The following is a 14,385-nucleotide window of genomic DNA, read 5'->3' on the forward strand; positions in this document are numbered from 1 at the left end:
GTTTACTGACTGCTTACTTTGGGGCCCTCCATACCCTGTGTGGAAACTACCTCCCTCCCTGCTGGCCTTCCTCCCCCTCTCGGGCTGGGGAGCCCGGGGCGGCGGTCGGGGTCGGGGGCAAGCACCACGGAACGCTGGCGCCAGAGTCGGAGGGTCGGAGAGCTGCACGCGCAGCAGCCGAGGGCAGGAAGGGGAGCATTGCGGTAGAGGACACTTCCGGCCGCACTAGGCCTTCCGGGGCGGAGGTCACCATGGCGGCGTCCTTAGCTCGGCTCGGCCTCCGATCTGTGAAGCAGGTTCGGGTTCAATTCTGCCCCTTCGAGAAGAATGTGGAGTCAACGAGGTACGAGGCGGAAGGAGTGGGGACGGGAAGGGGCCGCGTCTACCTCCCGCCGGGGGTCTACCCCCCTCGGCCGGGCGCTCAAGCAGTTTTCCCTCGGCAGGACCTTCCTCCAGGCGGTGAGCAGCGAGAAGGTCCGTTCCACTAACCTCAACTGCTTGGTGATTGCGGACGTGAGGCACGACGGCTCCGAGCCCTGCGTGGACGTGCTGTTCGGTGGGCTCCGGTGGGGAGGCGGGCGGGAAGGGTGTCAGGCAGCCCACGCGCGCCCTCAGTGCCGGCCCCGCCGCCCTCCCGGTGCCTTACTCGTTTGTTTCTTCCCCAGGAGACGGGCATCGCCTGGTTATGCGCGGCGCTCACCTCACTGCTCAAGAAATGTTCACAGCCTTTGCCTCCCACATCCAGGCCAGGGCTACAGCGGGAAGCGGGGACAAGCCCGGCGCTGGTACCGGGCGCTGACAGCGCAGAAAAGCCCAACAATCAGATTTTAGCTTGGGATTGCTAGGATACCTACCTAAGAAGAGCTTGAGAGACTTCATCACTCGAATCACCGTCTGAAGGGACACGGAGCGCCAAAAAAAAGAGAGAGAGAGTCCCGTGATTACTGATAAACCAACGTTTCTGGAACGAGACACGATCAGATAGGGGTCTGGACAAACTTGAATTTATTTCACTTTCTTACCATCGGCCCGTGCTTAACCCTTTTGAATTTGGCTTCTCCCATCACTCACTCAAGGTACCTCTTAGTCATCAGCCAAATCCAGTGCTGTTTTTCTCAGTCCTCATCTTTCCATCTCAGTAGCATCTGCCACTTTTAATTCACTACCTTGTGGAACTTCTCTTCCTCTTGGGTCTTTTTCCTTTTAATCATAAAAGTGTACTGCTCTCATCCTTCACTTTTTTCTCTATTTCTGGGGCATTTCATCCTCTGTCATAGCAGAGGGTTAAATCCTGCATTTCTCTTTGGCTCTAATCTCAACTACTCTGCTAAAGTCAGGTTACATACTACTGATTTCCTCCAAATTCCACAACACTCTTTGTCCAAAATAGAATTTATAATCTTACATACACATATACTTGCCTCTTCCCCTGACTTCCCCATTCCTTTTAAGGGCACTCATCTGCTCAGCCACTGGGGCTGGAAACCATAGCATTATCTCTGGTTCTGCCCTCTCCCTTTCCCTGCATATCCAGTCAGTAAGTTCAGAATATGCTGTCTTAAAAGCTTCTGAAATGTTTTCTCCATTCCCATTCATTTAACTGTATCATTGTATTCTCCACCCAGTCTCCTTTTTTTCTGATCATTTTTGCTGCTGCTTAACTTTATTTTTCAAAGCACATCACTGTTTTTGTCTTGCTACTACTTGTTTCACACTGTGCCTAACATGTTTTTCATACTGGTTGTGGATCATGAAATCAATTTAGGGGGATAAATCAACCTTTAAAAAACAAAGTAAAATAGAACAAAAAGTATCAGAGTGCATGGCACAGGAATGGGAAGTATTCTTTTAAGAAATTTTTCAGCCATAATCATAAATATACATATATAAAATAGAAAGTATGTATATATGTGTGTATCTGCATGTACTTGGTTGCAGTGTAGAATTATTCTTACCTCGGATTGTAGGAAAAATGGTTGATGGCTACGGGTTTAGAGAACTTCAGAATGCTTAGCTAGGCAATCAAGGATCTCTGGACACTGGCTGCTTGTGTCCTTTGCCAAATACATTTTCCATGACTTTGCTACAGCGTTAGTACACTGCTGCTCTGCTTAAAAGGGTGCGATCTTCAAGAGCTGGTTTTTCCCCCCTCCCCCTTTAAAAAAGAAACTACCAAAAAACAACCTACCAGGAGGGAGTATGGTGTAGTAAAGAGCCGGAATTCCTGGGGTTGAAATCCTAACATGGTCCCTAAGTAGCTCTGTGACTGTGGAAAAATTACTTAGTCTCAGTGCCTGTTTCCTCACTAGTAAAATGGGGATAATAGGACCTATCTCCTAGGACTGTTGAGAGGATTAAATGAGTTGGTATCTGTAAAGCGCCTAGAACATTACCGTGAGCATAAATGTTGTCTAAGGCCTTATGCTATAGCCGAAAGGATACTGCCCGCCTAGATTGTAGTTCCTCAGCTTGATGGTTAACTGGCTGTTATCTCTGGCCAGATTTTACCACTCTCCTCATCTGTAAATATGGGGATGGTTCAGACATTGCTGTAAACATAGATTGAATGCTGGCACTGTGAACTTGAGGTTGGGGCTGTTTTCTCTGTGTCCCCTGCACTTTACATAGTGCCTGATACATGGTGTGCAATAAACGTGTTGAATTTACAAATATTTACTATCTACCTTGTGCCTGTAACTTTGATTAGTACTGGCATACAAAGATGAATAATGAAACCCAGGTATGTAATGAGTGCTACAATAGAGATATGAACTAGATGCAATGGTAGCAAGAAAGATAAAGACAGGAGTGACCATTGGGATTGTCAGAAGGTGATTGTTGAAAAAGCGAAAATCTAGTCGGGGGGGAGGGGTGGTCAGATATCAGGTTATAGCAAAATAGAAAGTGAACATGCAACATACAGTATTAACTTTTTTTTTTTTTAAAGATTTTATTTATTTATTCACGAGAGACAGAGAGAGAGAGAGAGAGAGAGAGAGAGGCAGAGGTTGAAGCAGACTTCCCACAGAGCAGGGAGCCCGATGCGGGACTCGATCCCAGGACTCTGGGATCATGACCTGAGCCGAAGGCAGATGCTTAACCATCTGAGCCACCCAGGCGCCCACAGTATTAACTTTATATAATGAGTTTGGATGGGAGGTGTGATAATAGCTAGAGTAGCATCATGGTGTTGAGTAGGGTTTTTTAAAGGGTGATAGGGACTTGTACTTTATGAAAATACCTTTTATGCCAAGCTGTTTGTGAGAAACAAGTAACTGAATCCAAGTTGCTTTTCTGAACCACCATTAATTGTAATGTCAACTCTCCTAGGTCCACTTGAGGTGCAGCTGCCACTTCCTATAGCCTTCTCTGACCTGGATATAATTGATCCTTCCCCTAAGCTTCTGTGCTTCCTGGGTTGTAGAAAAGAGGGGGTAAAATGCATTCTTTAAAGTGCATGCACCACCGTTACGGTCCTTTTAGGGTTCATCTAGATAAGGAATCCTAAACTCAGAGGGTCGCTTAAAGACACTGTTGGAACAGATCTCAGGCTTCCTCTTGGGTCCACTCCGGCACACTCCACTTAACTAGGAAAGAAGGCATGGGCGTGGGCAAAGTGATCCAGTCTGTTTCAGATACACTTGGGCTCCAAGCTAGCCACTTCCTGGCTCTGTGGCCAGGGCCAAGTTACTTTAACTTTCTAGGCCAGTTTTCAGCCACCTGATTGGGGCGGTTACATGTAAAACACTCGGAATGGCGTTTCAGGTTCTTTATATAGTCATTTGAAAAACAAAAAAGCCAATGTGAGATTACTTTTCTCTACTAGCTTGTGAAATCCGTGAGATGCCAAAGAAACGTTAACCCTGGAGACAACCAGCCCTTTGCCACGCCGGTGGCGGCGGTTCGGGACTCGGAGACTCAGTCGGACGTGGCGGGGCGGGGCTTCCGGCAGGAGGCGGAAGCGGAGCGGGAGGCGCGGGCCGGCAGGTTCGGCTGACAGGTCTGTGGCTGCCCGTGCGCCGCGCGCAAGCCGGGGAGACAAAGCAGGACCCGGGCTCCATTGCCGCCTCTCCGAGCTCCCGCAACGCCGACCTCCCTTCTAGGATGGCTCGGGGCGAGCGGCGGCGCCGCGGAGCGCAGGCAGACGGACCGCGGACAACTGAAAGGGCGGTTCGGGGTGGCCCCGCACGACGGGGCGGCGAGGCCCGTGGTTCTGCCTGGAGAGCGGCTCTGGGCGTCGTGGTCCTGTCTCTGGCCCTGGGCCTGTCAGGTTGCTGGCTGCTGGCGTGGCACCGTGCGCGGCGGGCGGTCACACTGCACTCCGCGCCCCCGGCACTGCCTCCCGACTCTTCCAGCCCCGCCGTGGCCCCGGACCTCTTCTGGGGCACCTACCGCCCTCACGTCTACTTCGGCATGAAGACCCGCAGCCCGAAGCCCCTCCTCACCGGTAACTGGGCCTCGGGACGGGCGGGTAGGCAGGCGGACTCTTAATCTGGGAGCCCCAGCTTCACGCCAGATCAAGAGTGGGGAGGGGTGTGGTTCAGGAGAGTTATGAGGAGGGATGACCCTGAAATTCTCGGAGACCCAGAGGGACAGGTCCCCTGCTCTCTCTTTGACTTACGTGGCCATTCTACCCCCAGGACTGATGTGGGTGCAGCAAGGCGCCACCCCAGGGACCCCTAAGCTCAGGCACACGTGTGAGCAGGGGGACGGCGTGGGTCCCTATGGCTGGGAGTTCCACGACGGTCTCTCCTTCGGGCGGCAACACATCCAGGATGGGGCCTTAAGGCTCACCACTGAGTTCGTCAAGAGGCCTGGGGGTCAGCACGGAGGGGACTGGAGCTGGAGAGTGACTGTAGAACCTCAGGTCAGGGCCTCAGGACACCCTTCCCCCAGCCCAGACTCCCTTCACCCTTTCTTTGCTGCCAGCAAATGCAGTATGATGTGGCAGTTAACAGCAGGGGCTCTGAGTCTGGCTGCCTGCCTTAAACATTTGTCTGTATGACCATCTCTATTTACTATCCATAAGCCATGGTTTCCTTTTTGCAAAATGGAGATACAAATAGCACTTAACTCATAGAATTGTACGAATGAAAGAAAATGATGTGTAGCGTTCTTAGTATAGTACATGACACAAAAGCATTCTCTTATTTCCCAGAGAACCCTGTGCAAAGCTTTATACCTCATCTCACTGGGTGCTTATCCTCACTGACCCTCAACACTGTAGATGTATGTTTACCATGTTGCTCCTGCATGGTGCCCCTTTCAGGAAAGCTTAATTTTCAGGAGATACTGCTAATCTAATGCTGTTTTTCTGTCCTCCTTGGTCATCCAGACTTCAGGTACCTCTACCCTCCCTTTGGTGTCCCTGTTCTTCTATGTGGTGACAGATGGCAAGGAAGTCCTAGTGCCAGAGGTTGGGGCCAAGGGGCAATTGAAATTCATCAGTGGGCACTCCAGTGAACTTGGTGACTTCCGTTTTACACTTATGGCACCAACCAATCCAGGGGACACTGCCCCTAAGTATAGCAGGTAACTAGGGGAAGAGAGAAGGTGGGGGTGCTGGTAGGGGTGGTATGGATGCGGACTTAGCCTGATTTCAATCTCCCCCACTCTACCCTTTCCACCATTTTTTTCCCTTCTCACCAGGCTCCATGTCCCCTGCATTGCCAAGACCCTTCCATTCTGACTGCTGATCTCATCTTATTTCTCTTTATAATCCTTACCATATTCTCCTGAGTAATTTTCTCCATATCTTCTTCTCTTCAAGCTACAATGTCTTCTGGTCCTCCAACCCAGGACTTCCCTTGCTGACAGAGATGGTGAAGAGTCGCCTAAATAGCTGGTTTCAGCACCGGCCACCAGGGGCTTCCCCTGAACGCTACCTCGGCTTGCCAGGATCTCTGAAGTGGGAGGACAAAGGCCCAAGTGGGCAAGGACAGGGACAAGGGCAATTCTTGATACAACAGGTGACACTGAAAGTCCCCTTTTCCGTGGAGTTGGTGTTTGAATCGGGCAGTGCCCGGGCAGGAGGAAGCCAACCCTGGGAGCAGCTGGCCGGCAGCCTGCTGACCCGAGCCCTGGAGAGCCATGCTGACACCTTTAGAGAGCACTTTGAGAAGACTTTTCAACTGAAGGGGAAGGGCCTGAGCCCCGAGGAGCAGGCTTTGGGTCAGGCTGCCCTCAGTGGCCTCCTTGGTGGGATTGGCTACTTCTATGGACAGGGTCTGGTGTTGGCAGACATGGGGGTTGAGGGGTCTGAGCAGAAGGTGGACCCAGCCCTCTTTCCACCTGTCCCTCTTTTCACGGCAGTGCCCTCCCGGTCATTCTTCCCACGAGGCTTCCTTTGGGATGAAGGCTTTCACCAGCTGGTGGTCCAGCGGTGGGATCCCCGCATTACGCGGGAGGTCCTAGGTCACTGGCTGGGGCTGCTCAATGCTGATGGCTGGATTGGACGGGAGCAGGTGCTGGGGGATGAGGCCCGAGCCCGGGTGCCCCCAGAATTCCTGGTGCAAAGGGCAGCGCATGCCAATCCCCCAACCCTGCTTTTGCCTATAGCCCGCATGCTAGAGAGTGGTGACCCTGCTGACTTTGCCTTCCTCCGCAGGGCCTTCCCCCGCCTGCGTGCCTGGTTCTCCTGGCTCTATAAGAGTCAGGCAGGGCCAGTGCCACTATCTTATCGCTGGCGGGGCCGGGACCCTGCCTTGCCAACCCTACTGAACCCTAAGACACTGCCTTCGGGGCTGGATGACTATCCCCGGGCTTCGCATCCTTCAGCCAGCGAGCGGCACCTGGACCTGCGGTGCTGGGTGGCACTGGGTGCCCGTGTGCTGGTACGGTTGGCAGAGCAGCTGGGAGAGGCGGAGGCAGCTGCGGAGCTGGGCCCACTGGCTGCATCACTGGAGGCAGAAGAGAGCCTGGATGAGCTGCACTGGGCCCCAGAGCTAGGAGTCTTTGCAGACTTTGGAAACCACACAAGAGCAGTGCAGCTGAAGCCTCGGCCCCCTCAGGGGCTGGTGCGGGTGGTGGGCCGGCCCCACCCTCGTTTACAGTATGTGGATGCCTTGGGCTATGTCAGTCTTTTTCCCATGCTGCTGCGGCTGCTGGACCCCAACTCCTCCCGCCTTGGGCCCCTGCTGGACGTCCTAGCTGACAGCCGCCATCTCTGGAGCCCCTTTGGTTTGCGCTCCCTTGCAGCCTCCAGCCCCTTTTATGGTCAGCGCAATTCAGAGCATGATCCTCCCTACTGGCGGGGTGCCGTGTGGCTCAATGTCAACTACCTAGCCTTAGGGGCTCTCTACCACTATGGTCATCTGGAGGGTCCCCACCAGGCCCGGGCTGCCAAGCTCCACAGTGAGCTCCGTGCCAATGTGGTGGGCAATGTGTGGCGGCAGTATCAGGCCACGGGTTTCCTTTGGGAGCAGTATAGTGACCGGGATGGGCGGGGCATGGGCTGCCGCCCTTTCCAAGGCTGGACCAGCCTTGTCCTACTGGCCATGGCTGAAGACTACTGAAGAGGGAGGCTGAGAGGGGTGCCAGGCCCCCACTCTGGAATAGAAGGACAAGGTCTCTAGCTTCTGCCCCCAGCCCTCAGATACTAGTGCTTCAAACCCTCTTCAGCTCATCTCAGGTGTCTCCTTACTGTCATCCCACATAGCCCTGGGGTGAATGTGAATTCAGAGTCTATTTTTCTAAATAAATTGGAAAACCATGCCAAGCTCTATTGCTTTTGCCAGCTCTGCCTCACCAAGAGGTCTTAGCTCAGTCCAGACCTGAGGGCTGCCTACTATTCTTCAGAGGAGGGTGGGAAAAGTGGCCATTACATATCCCCTCCAAATCCAGTTAGGTCAAATGCAATGCAGCAAGTTGAGCACTGGTCCACCCAAATTCACAAGCAGCTGGTTCACATCTCTTTAATGAGATCAAAGGCTCCTGTGTATGTTTTTTGGGGGTACAGCTAGCACAGTCCCCCAGACACTGCCGCTCTCCTCAGGACTCCACCCCTTTCAGGCAGATTCGAGGCGGCAGGGAGAGGCCAAGGAGAACTCGAGGATATGGGCCCCGGACTGTTTCTGGTGGGCAAGGAATCCAGCCACCCTCCCAAAACTGTTTATGGGATGTCCCCTTCAGTGGAAGCTAGCCCCACAGGAGAGACCTGGGGTACAGGATCGAGGGGCAGCACATAAGGGCCCTCCAGATCTGGTGGGGTGGCACTAGCCCTAGCCTCCTTGACTGGCTCGCCCTCGCTGGAGTCAGGACAAGGGCAGAGCTCAATACCTGAATCACCAGTCAGGCGGCGATAGCGGCAAGAAGGGGGTGTGGGGGCAGGGCTGAGCCCTGCCCCAGGCTCACCCTCCTGATGAGGGGGCGCACTCCCGTGGGAGGCAACACCTTCCACATTTGTTCCCTCGCAGTGGGCAGGGCAGCTAGAAGCAGAGGAGCGGCCGGTGCGGTCACTGGAAGCAGTCAAGGGGCAGCCTGAGGCTGCGGTGTAAGGAGGCGGCGGTGTGCCGGGCCGGTGAACCACATCCTCATAGGCTGGGGGTTTGAAGGCGCTGAGGAGGCCTGCAGGAGAGATGGCATGGTTGGTGGGGCAACCAGCGGTGGGGCAGTGGTACCTTTCCTATTAGGGAAAGGGTGCTCTGAAATGTCCGAAAAGGGAATGTGGGGATGATTCAGGGTTCTGGGTTGGGAGGGGCCACTGCCAGTGGGCCCAGAGCCTCAAGCCACTCACGAAGGTCAAGGAGTGAACCGGTAGGGCCAGGGCCAGCCCCATGGCATGCCCCGTGGTAGGCCAACAGGTTGATCTCCCGCTGGCGCTGCTGTTGCTGCAGCCGGAGTTTAGCTCGCCGGTGACGGAAGGCGCAACAGCAGCTAAAGAGGATGAGGACAGTCCAGAGCAGCCAGAACCCTGCAAGGGGTGAGGAGGGAGGATCTTAGATACCTCCCAGGCAGAGAAAGGTCCATGAAGGTTGGAATTTGGAGGCCCAAGGGAGGGTGGGCAGAAGGACCCAAGAACAGCCCCCTTGGAGACTCACACCAGAGCTCATAGTAGTAGGTGCAGCAGCCCGTCTCCCCGCAGCAGTGGCCACTCTCACAGAGGTAGGGCTGGTTGTTCACTCCTGGGCAGAGCTCTCGAAGCTGGGAGCAAGGAGGCACTTAGAACCAAAGGAGATCCCAGCCCCAGGCACTGTCCACCCCCACCCCCCTGCATGCAGGGACACAGTCCCACCCTGTGAGCCGAGTTGAGCTCAGAGAGATCTGTGGGGAGGGGAAGAGTGACGGTGAGAGGAGTGATCAAATATCTGAAGGGCTGTTGACACGGAAGAGGATTTGGAATAACAAGAATCTGTCTAGAGAACAAGATGCAAGGTGTGGACATACAAAGAGGCGGATTTCAGTTCTGCATACAGAGACTTCTCTCACACTCAGGCTGGCTCCCCAGGGTGTTTTCTGTTAAGGGAGTGTTTGGGCAGAAGCCAGGGGGCAGTCTGAGCTATCTCAAAGTCTCAAACAATGGGTAAGGGGTTTAAGGTAATTTCCAATGCTAGGATGCTTTCATTATCCCCCGCACGGTCTGCCTCTCCACCCCCACGCTGGATCTTTCCACCCCTGGGTCTCAGGAAGGGCCATATGAGACCCAGAGCAGTGCTCCCAACCAGATGGGACTGTTGTGGATGATAAAGGATGGCATCCAGGGCGCGAGTCTGGGTTCCAGCTCTTCTCCAAATTGCTCCCTCAAGAGAAGACGCTGCCGGACTCTGTTGTGACAATAGGCACACAGAAAAACATCACAAATAACTGTTGCAAGACAGAGGGAGCTTCCCTGGGCCTCATTATGCCTTTGGTCACTGGAGAGCCACTGCAAGCTTCCACTGCAACCACGGGATGGGGGTCTAAGAAGCTGCAGGCAAAGTCAACTGCATCTACGTTACAAAGTTTAGACAAAGAGTAGAAGGGACATATTTAGGAACTTCACAGTATCTTTGGCTACGTGAGTTCCTCCCCAACCCCCCAAAAGGAAGGGACAAGGAGAGGGGAAAGAGAAATAAATGGCTGTCGTGATAGGCTTTTGGAGCAGTTGGGATACCTGCTGTTGCGGCACGCGAAGTGCCCCCCAGGCCTCCTCGCTGCCGTTCCCGCTGCTGGCCTGAGCCATGCCTCCACCTACAGCCCCCTGTAGACCACAGCCTCCTCTATCGCCAGGCGCCCCGCCCCTGCCACTTCTGCCGCCACCGCCATGGTCCCTGCCCGGCCCATCTTCGCTGCCGCCTCCATCACTCCGCGGCCGGAGCTTCCATCCGGGGAGAGCTCTGCCAACTAGGACCCAGATTGCTCGGCCCTGCCAATCAGCGATGCCCACCGGCGGACGGGCCAATAGGAACGGACCAGAGGTTTCTCCCAGGGACCAATCTACAGCAGCGCCTCCGCCACTCTCCCAGACAACAAGAGCTCACACAGACAAAGAGTGGGGCAAGGTTCGACCCATGGCCCTGACTGACAGCGACAATAGCCAATATGGACAACAGAACGGGCTCTGCATTATCAGCCAATAAACGGCCGTCCAGACAAGCAAAGTCTCCGCTGATTGGCCTGAGCACTACTTTCAGGGATGACGCCGAAGGCCCGGCCAAGCCAGGTAATCCCACCGGAAGAGGCGAAGAGGCGGAGAGGCGGGGCGGCGGCGGGGGGGTGGTGTCCCCAAAAGTCCGCCCAAGTCTTCTTGCGGCCTAATGGCCGTTTCCCAGGTGTCGACGCAATCTCCCGTGAGGGCAAAATGTGTGTACGGGGCATTGGCCTGCCCATATCCCATTTCCCCAACTCTGTACAAGTCGAGGCACCGGATGAAATTTAATAAGGTGGGGAAAATAATGAAAACGGGGCAGGGGAGAGGGCGCAGAGTCCAGGTTAGGTCAGAGCCTTAAGTAGCCAAAAGGGGGGATCCGGGGCCCTCGGGCCCCCCAAGCCGCATCTGCAGGTTGATGCGGTAGCACTGAAGGCTGCAGAGCGCCTGGCCCGTGCGGGAGCAGGCGTAGCGGCGCGGGTGTGGGCAGCCGGGGACGGAGCATCGAGGAGGAGGGCCAGATGGGCATGGCCGCTGGGACACTGGCGCGGGGGCGGGGACGCCAGGTGGGAAGGAAAGGGTGGAACCCTGTGCCCCGCTGCTGTAGCGCACCATGGGGGCCGGGGCCACGGCCCGCCCTCCCCGTCGCTCGCCCCGCGCCGCCCCTCGGCCTCCCCGCCCGCTGGGCGCCGCAGTCTTGGTGAGACGCTCGATAGTCTGGTTCTTGTGCTCCTCCGCCCGCCGGGCCGCCTGCAGCCGTCTCTTTCGCGCCCTCTCCTCGCGCTTCAGCAGCATCTCCTCGGTGAGGGCCGGGGCCGGGCAGCCCGCAGCCACAGGTAGCGGCAGCATCGGGGAAGGCTGACTCCGCGCCTTCTGCAGCAGAGCTCGCTGGGGAGAGACAGACCGAGTGGTGTCAGAGAGCGAGGTCTGCCCAAACGGGGGCAAGGGCATGTGGGGGTCTGGAAAGCAGGGTCTTGAGGAGCACTGGCCTTGAGAGAAGGGGTGGAATGAGCACCCTCTCCAGGTGCCTTTGTACAGCCTCCTCCCAGATCTCCAGACTTTCATCTTTAGAACCTTGACTCTAAAGAAGAAAAGCATTCATGTTTCCTGCCTGCCCTGAGTACCAAAACTCTGTTTACCACCTCTCCAGAGGTTTGTTTTGTTTTGTTTTCTGTTTTAAATCTTTTCATCTCATTCCAAACAGTGGGAAAGGATCTTTACTTCATGTCATCGGATGGTACTACGATTGAAGAAAGGGGGTCTGGAGGTGATATAGATTTAACAGTGGATCCATAGATGTGGCCAGTCAGAAGCTGCTCTTAAACAAGTGGCATCTCACCCAGACAGAGCATTTGAGCAAATTGAGAGCATGTAGTCACAAGAAGCTGTCATTTTTGAAAACTTTGATATGCATTGAAAACAAAATAGATCTCAGGGTGACTATGCAGTGTATTTATAGTGGTGTTGCTGTATATATGGATCTGAGATCTTTCTTCTCCCTTTAAATGTGTTAGGTTCCTGAACAGAAGGATTTATTTTGCTAAACAATTTGCTAAAACATTACACAAATTAAAAAAAAAAACAACCACAACCTATTTTTGTTTCTTTTAAATTAAAATAGAAAATGACAGGTTTATGACAAGTATGTGATGCTACTTAAGGGGATGGCTTTTTAGAAGTAACTGCTTCAGATTTTTTGTTTCTGAAGCTTTGCCTTGTCTGTCTAGTTAAACATTTGACTGATAATTCTGTTTGATTTTGGAAGTATTCTAACATGACACAAGATCTGAATAAAGTTTCTCCTGAAAAAAAAATCTTTTCATCTCAGGGGTATAGCATCAACTGGATAACTGCTCAAGCCCAAAACTCAGGGTTACCCTTAATTCCTCTTTTCTGGCCGCTCCCTGACTCCCAACAAGTATCTATTTCCAAAACATATCCAGAATTCATCCGATTTCCTCCATATCCACAAATTCCACCTTGGTTCAAGCCACCACCATCTCTCACCTGACTACTTCAATAGCTTCCTGGCAGGTCTTGCTTCTACTCCTTACCTCCACTAAGAAGCCAAAGTAATCTACTGAAATATAAATCAAATATATCACTTTCCTGCATACAACCTTTTCATGCTTTAGTCACATTTATTTTTCTCCTTGGCCATTACTAGGCATGTTGCACTCTCAGGGTCTTTGCACCTGCTGGTCTCTGCCTGAAAGGCTCCTCTGGTATTGGAAATGTAATCTCATCAGAGAGGTCTTCCCTGCCTTCCCTATCTAGTGTTGTCTCTTTCCACCACTTTCTACTTCATCATCCTATTTTTGTTATAAACTGTACTTTTCAAAATTATTTATTTACTTATCCCTCTCCCCCCAACACACACACACACACACAAATACCAGCTCCATGAAAACAGAAACCTTCTCCCTTTTTTCGCCACTGATATCCCCACTGCCTAGCAACATTCTTGGGACACAGGAAGTTCTCAATATATATTTAGCCAGTGAACAAAGAATGAACCAACTTACCTGTCGAGCAGTGAGCAGCCGCTCGTTGATCTCCTTCTTGAGATCTCCATTGTCATCAAGCTCCCCCTTCTCCAGGGCATCCAGCCACCTCTGTTCCTCCTCTTCTTCTTGACCTCCTAAGCCCCCTGACAGGTCCCGAAGTGGGGAGGGGGACAGATTACTGTCTTCATCTGGAAAGCAAAGTTGGGGAGCTAAAAGTAGAATTGTTCAGATGCGGAACCCTAATTTGGCCAAGTTAATACTGAGACACTCAAAATTCTCACCCTCCTCAGAACCAACCCTCTTCCTTTAACCAGGTATAATGAGAAACCCAGTGTCCCCACCTCCAGATTCTTCTCACCCAGCCAGGCACGGTACTGCTCAAGGGGTACTCCTTCCATAGGTTCCTCTTCATTGTCCACAACCATAAGGGGAGAGGGTGAGCGAGGACCCTCAGGGATCACAGTGAAAGTAGGAACACTGCAGAGAAGCAACCATTGTGTAAGCTGAGCAGTTCTTTCCTCCTGCTTGGTAGCAAAACCAGCACTCCCCTACACCCTCCTGGGTTCTGCCTTCACCTGGGCCCTGAAGTCAGTGTCCATTCTCTGTCTGCTGGAAAGCCCAGCCAGCTTCTACTATCTCTGCCTGCTCCTAAAGTCCCCTAAGTAAAACCTTGGCTTTCTTGGCCTCACCTCTTGGTGCCCAGGACCTGCCCACCCAGTTTGATTTTGAGTTTAAGTTGGGGCTTAGCAGGTGACGGCTGCGTTGGCCCAGCCTCCTCTTCCTGATGATGTTTCTTCTTGTGTTTTTTCTTGTGCTTCTTGTGCTTTTTCTTGTGCACTCCATGGCCGTGGGCACCCGCCAGACTCAATTCCAGCGCTTCCCCTGCGTGAGGAGAGCCTGTCAACGGTGTACGATAAGAGAGGGGCAGGGAGAGCCTGGAAGAACCCAATACCCCCGAGGGGCCCCACTCTTCCCGCGGTACACGCTGTTACCATAACAACAGCCCCGCCTTTCTCCTTCCCACCTGTAGCGAAGTACCCTGGAGGCTCGGAAGAGCAAAAAGGGGACTCCTTTTCTGCGAACGCCTAACTTGCTTTATCGACCCGCGCTTACCGGGTTCAGGGGCTTCCATAGCCCCAGAGGTGCTCCCGCGCCGCCACAGCTTACTCATGGGGTCCTGCAAGGAAAGGGGGCTGGAAATGGTAGGGACACATGCTGACGGGCCTTTTCCGCCCCGCGGAAAAACCGACTCCTGCAAAGTAACAGGCTACTTCCGGCGCGTAACAACCATGCTTCTGCGGGGCTCGCGCTGAG

General features: G+C 53.5%; 4 protein-coding genes across 8 annotated transcripts; 2 read left to right on the forward strand and 2 right to left on the reverse strand.

Annotated features, from left to right (window-relative positions):
- Positions 1–212: 212 nt before the first annotated feature.
- Positions 213–2,672, forward strand: MRPL53 (mitochondrial ribosomal protein L53). 2 transcript variants are annotated; one of them, XM_036087647.2, is made up of 3 exons: positions 213–343; positions 444–556; positions 666–2,672. In XM_036087647.2, exons 1-3 carry the CDS (start codon positions 252–254, stop codon positions 797–799), a joined length of 339 nt encoding a protein of 112 aa, XP_035943540.1. In that variant the 5' UTR covers positions 213–251; the 3' UTR covers positions 800–2,672. The 2 variants fall into 2 exon arrangements, with proteins under 2 accessions (XP_035943540.1, XP_077912520.1); XM_078056394.1 differs by having other exon boundaries at positions 444–474.
- MOGS (mannosyl-oligosaccharide glucosidase) lies at positions 937–7,717 on the forward strand. Its single transcript, XM_036087616.2, has 5 exons — positions 937–1,076; positions 3,827–4,447; positions 4,641–4,867; positions 5,336–5,532; positions 5,771–7,717. The coding sequence occupies exons 2-5, from the start codon at positions 4,105–4,107 to the stop codon at positions 7,512–7,514; spliced, it is 2,511 nt and encodes an 836-aa protein (XP_035943509.1). The 5' UTR covers positions 937–1,076; positions 3,827–4,104; the 3' UTR covers positions 7,515–7,717.
- Positions 7,718–7,899: 182 nt separating this feature from the next.
- Positions 7,900–10,410, reverse strand: WBP1 (WW domain binding protein 1). 3 transcript variants are annotated; one of them, XM_036087644.2, is made up of 5 exons: positions 10,091–10,301; positions 9,660–9,761; positions 9,039–9,141; positions 8,735–8,911; positions 7,900–8,565 (listed from the first exon to the last, which is right to left on the reverse strand). In XM_036087644.2, exons 1-5 carry the CDS (start codon positions 10,157–10,159, stop codon positions 8,111–8,113), a joined length of 906 nt encoding a protein of 301 aa, XP_035943537.1. In that variant the 5' UTR covers positions 10,160–10,301; the 3' UTR covers positions 7,900–8,110. The 3 variants fall into 3 exon arrangements, with proteins under 3 accessions (XP_035943537.1, XP_035943539.1, XP_035943538.1); XM_036087646.2 differs by lacking the exon at positions 9,660–9,761 and having other exon boundaries at positions 10,091–10,410; XM_036087645.2 differs by lacking the exon at positions 8,735–8,911.
- A 422-nt stretch (positions 10,411–10,832) lies between these two features.
- INO80B (INO80 complex subunit B) lies at positions 10,833–14,377 on the reverse strand. Of its 2 annotated transcripts, none has more exons than XM_036087639.2 (5): positions 14,185–14,377; positions 13,761–13,968; positions 13,430–13,548; positions 13,090–13,259; positions 10,833–11,452 (listed from the first exon to the last, which is right to left on the reverse strand). In XM_036087639.2, exons 1-5 carry the CDS (start codon positions 14,240–14,242, stop codon positions 10,922–10,924), a joined length of 1,086 nt encoding a protein of 361 aa, XP_035943532.1. In that variant the 5' UTR covers positions 14,243–14,377; the 3' UTR covers positions 10,833–10,921. The 2 variants fall into 2 exon arrangements, with proteins under 2 accessions (XP_035943532.1, XP_035943533.1); XM_036087640.2 differs by having other exon boundaries at positions 13,761–13,953; positions 14,185–14,375.
- Between the last annotated feature and the right edge of the window lie 8 nt (positions 14,378–14,385).

This window comes from Halichoerus grypus, chromosome 10, assembly GCF_964656455.1.
Source record: "Halichoerus grypus chromosome 10, mHalGry1.hap1.1, whole genome shotgun sequence".
NCBI lineage: Eukaryota > Metazoa > Chordata > Mammalia > Carnivora > Phocidae > Halichoerus > Halichoerus grypus.

Coding starts and splice junctions, on each gene's coding strand:
- MRPL53 (XM_036087647.2), top strand. CDS start 252: ATGGCGGCGTCCTTAGCTCGGCTCGGCCTCCGATCTGTGAAGCAGGTT. Junction 344..443: donor AAGAATGTGGAGTCAACGAG/GTACGAGGCGGA, acceptor TTCCCTCGGCAG/GACCTTCCTCCAGGCGGTGA. Junction 557..665: donor CTGCGTGGACGTGCTGTTCG/GTGGGCTCCGGT, acceptor TTTCTTCCCCAG/GAGACGGGCATCGCCTGGTT.
- MOGS (XM_036087616.2), top strand. CDS start 4,105: ATGGCTCGGGGCGAGCGGCGGCGCCGCGGAGCGCAGGCAGACGGACCG. Junction 4,448..4,640: donor CCCGAAGCCCCTCCTCACCG/GTAACTGGGCCT, acceptor TTCTACCCCCAG/GACTGATGTGGGTGCAGCAA. Junction 5,533..5,770: donor ACTGCCCCTAAGTATAGCAG/GTAACTAGGGGA, acceptor CTTCTCTTCAAG/CTACAATGTCTTCTGGTCCT.
- WBP1 (XM_036087644.2), bottom strand. CDS start 10,159: ATGGCTCAGGCCAGCAGCGGGAACGGCAGCGAGGAGGCCTGGGGGGCA. Junction 9,762..10,090: donor TTCGCGTGCCGCAACAGCAG/GTATCCCAACTG, acceptor TTGTCACAACAG/AGTCCGGCAGCGTCTTCTCT. Junction 9,142..9,659: donor ATCCACAACAGTCCCATCTG/GTTGGGAGCACT, acceptor CCTTGCTCCCAG/CTTCGAGAGCTCTGCCCAGG.
- INO80B (XM_036087639.2), bottom strand. CDS start 14,242: ATGAGTAAGCTGTGGCGGCGCGGGAGCACCTCTGGGGCTATGGAAGCC. Junction 13,969..14,184: donor TATGGAAGCCCCTGAACCCG/GTAAGCGCGGGT, acceptor CACCGTTGACAG/GCTCTCCTCACGCAGGGGAA. Junction 11,453..13,089: donor GGCTGCTCACTGCTCGACAG/GTAAGTTGGTTC, acceptor GTCTCTCCCCAG/CGAGCTCTGCTGCAGAAGGC.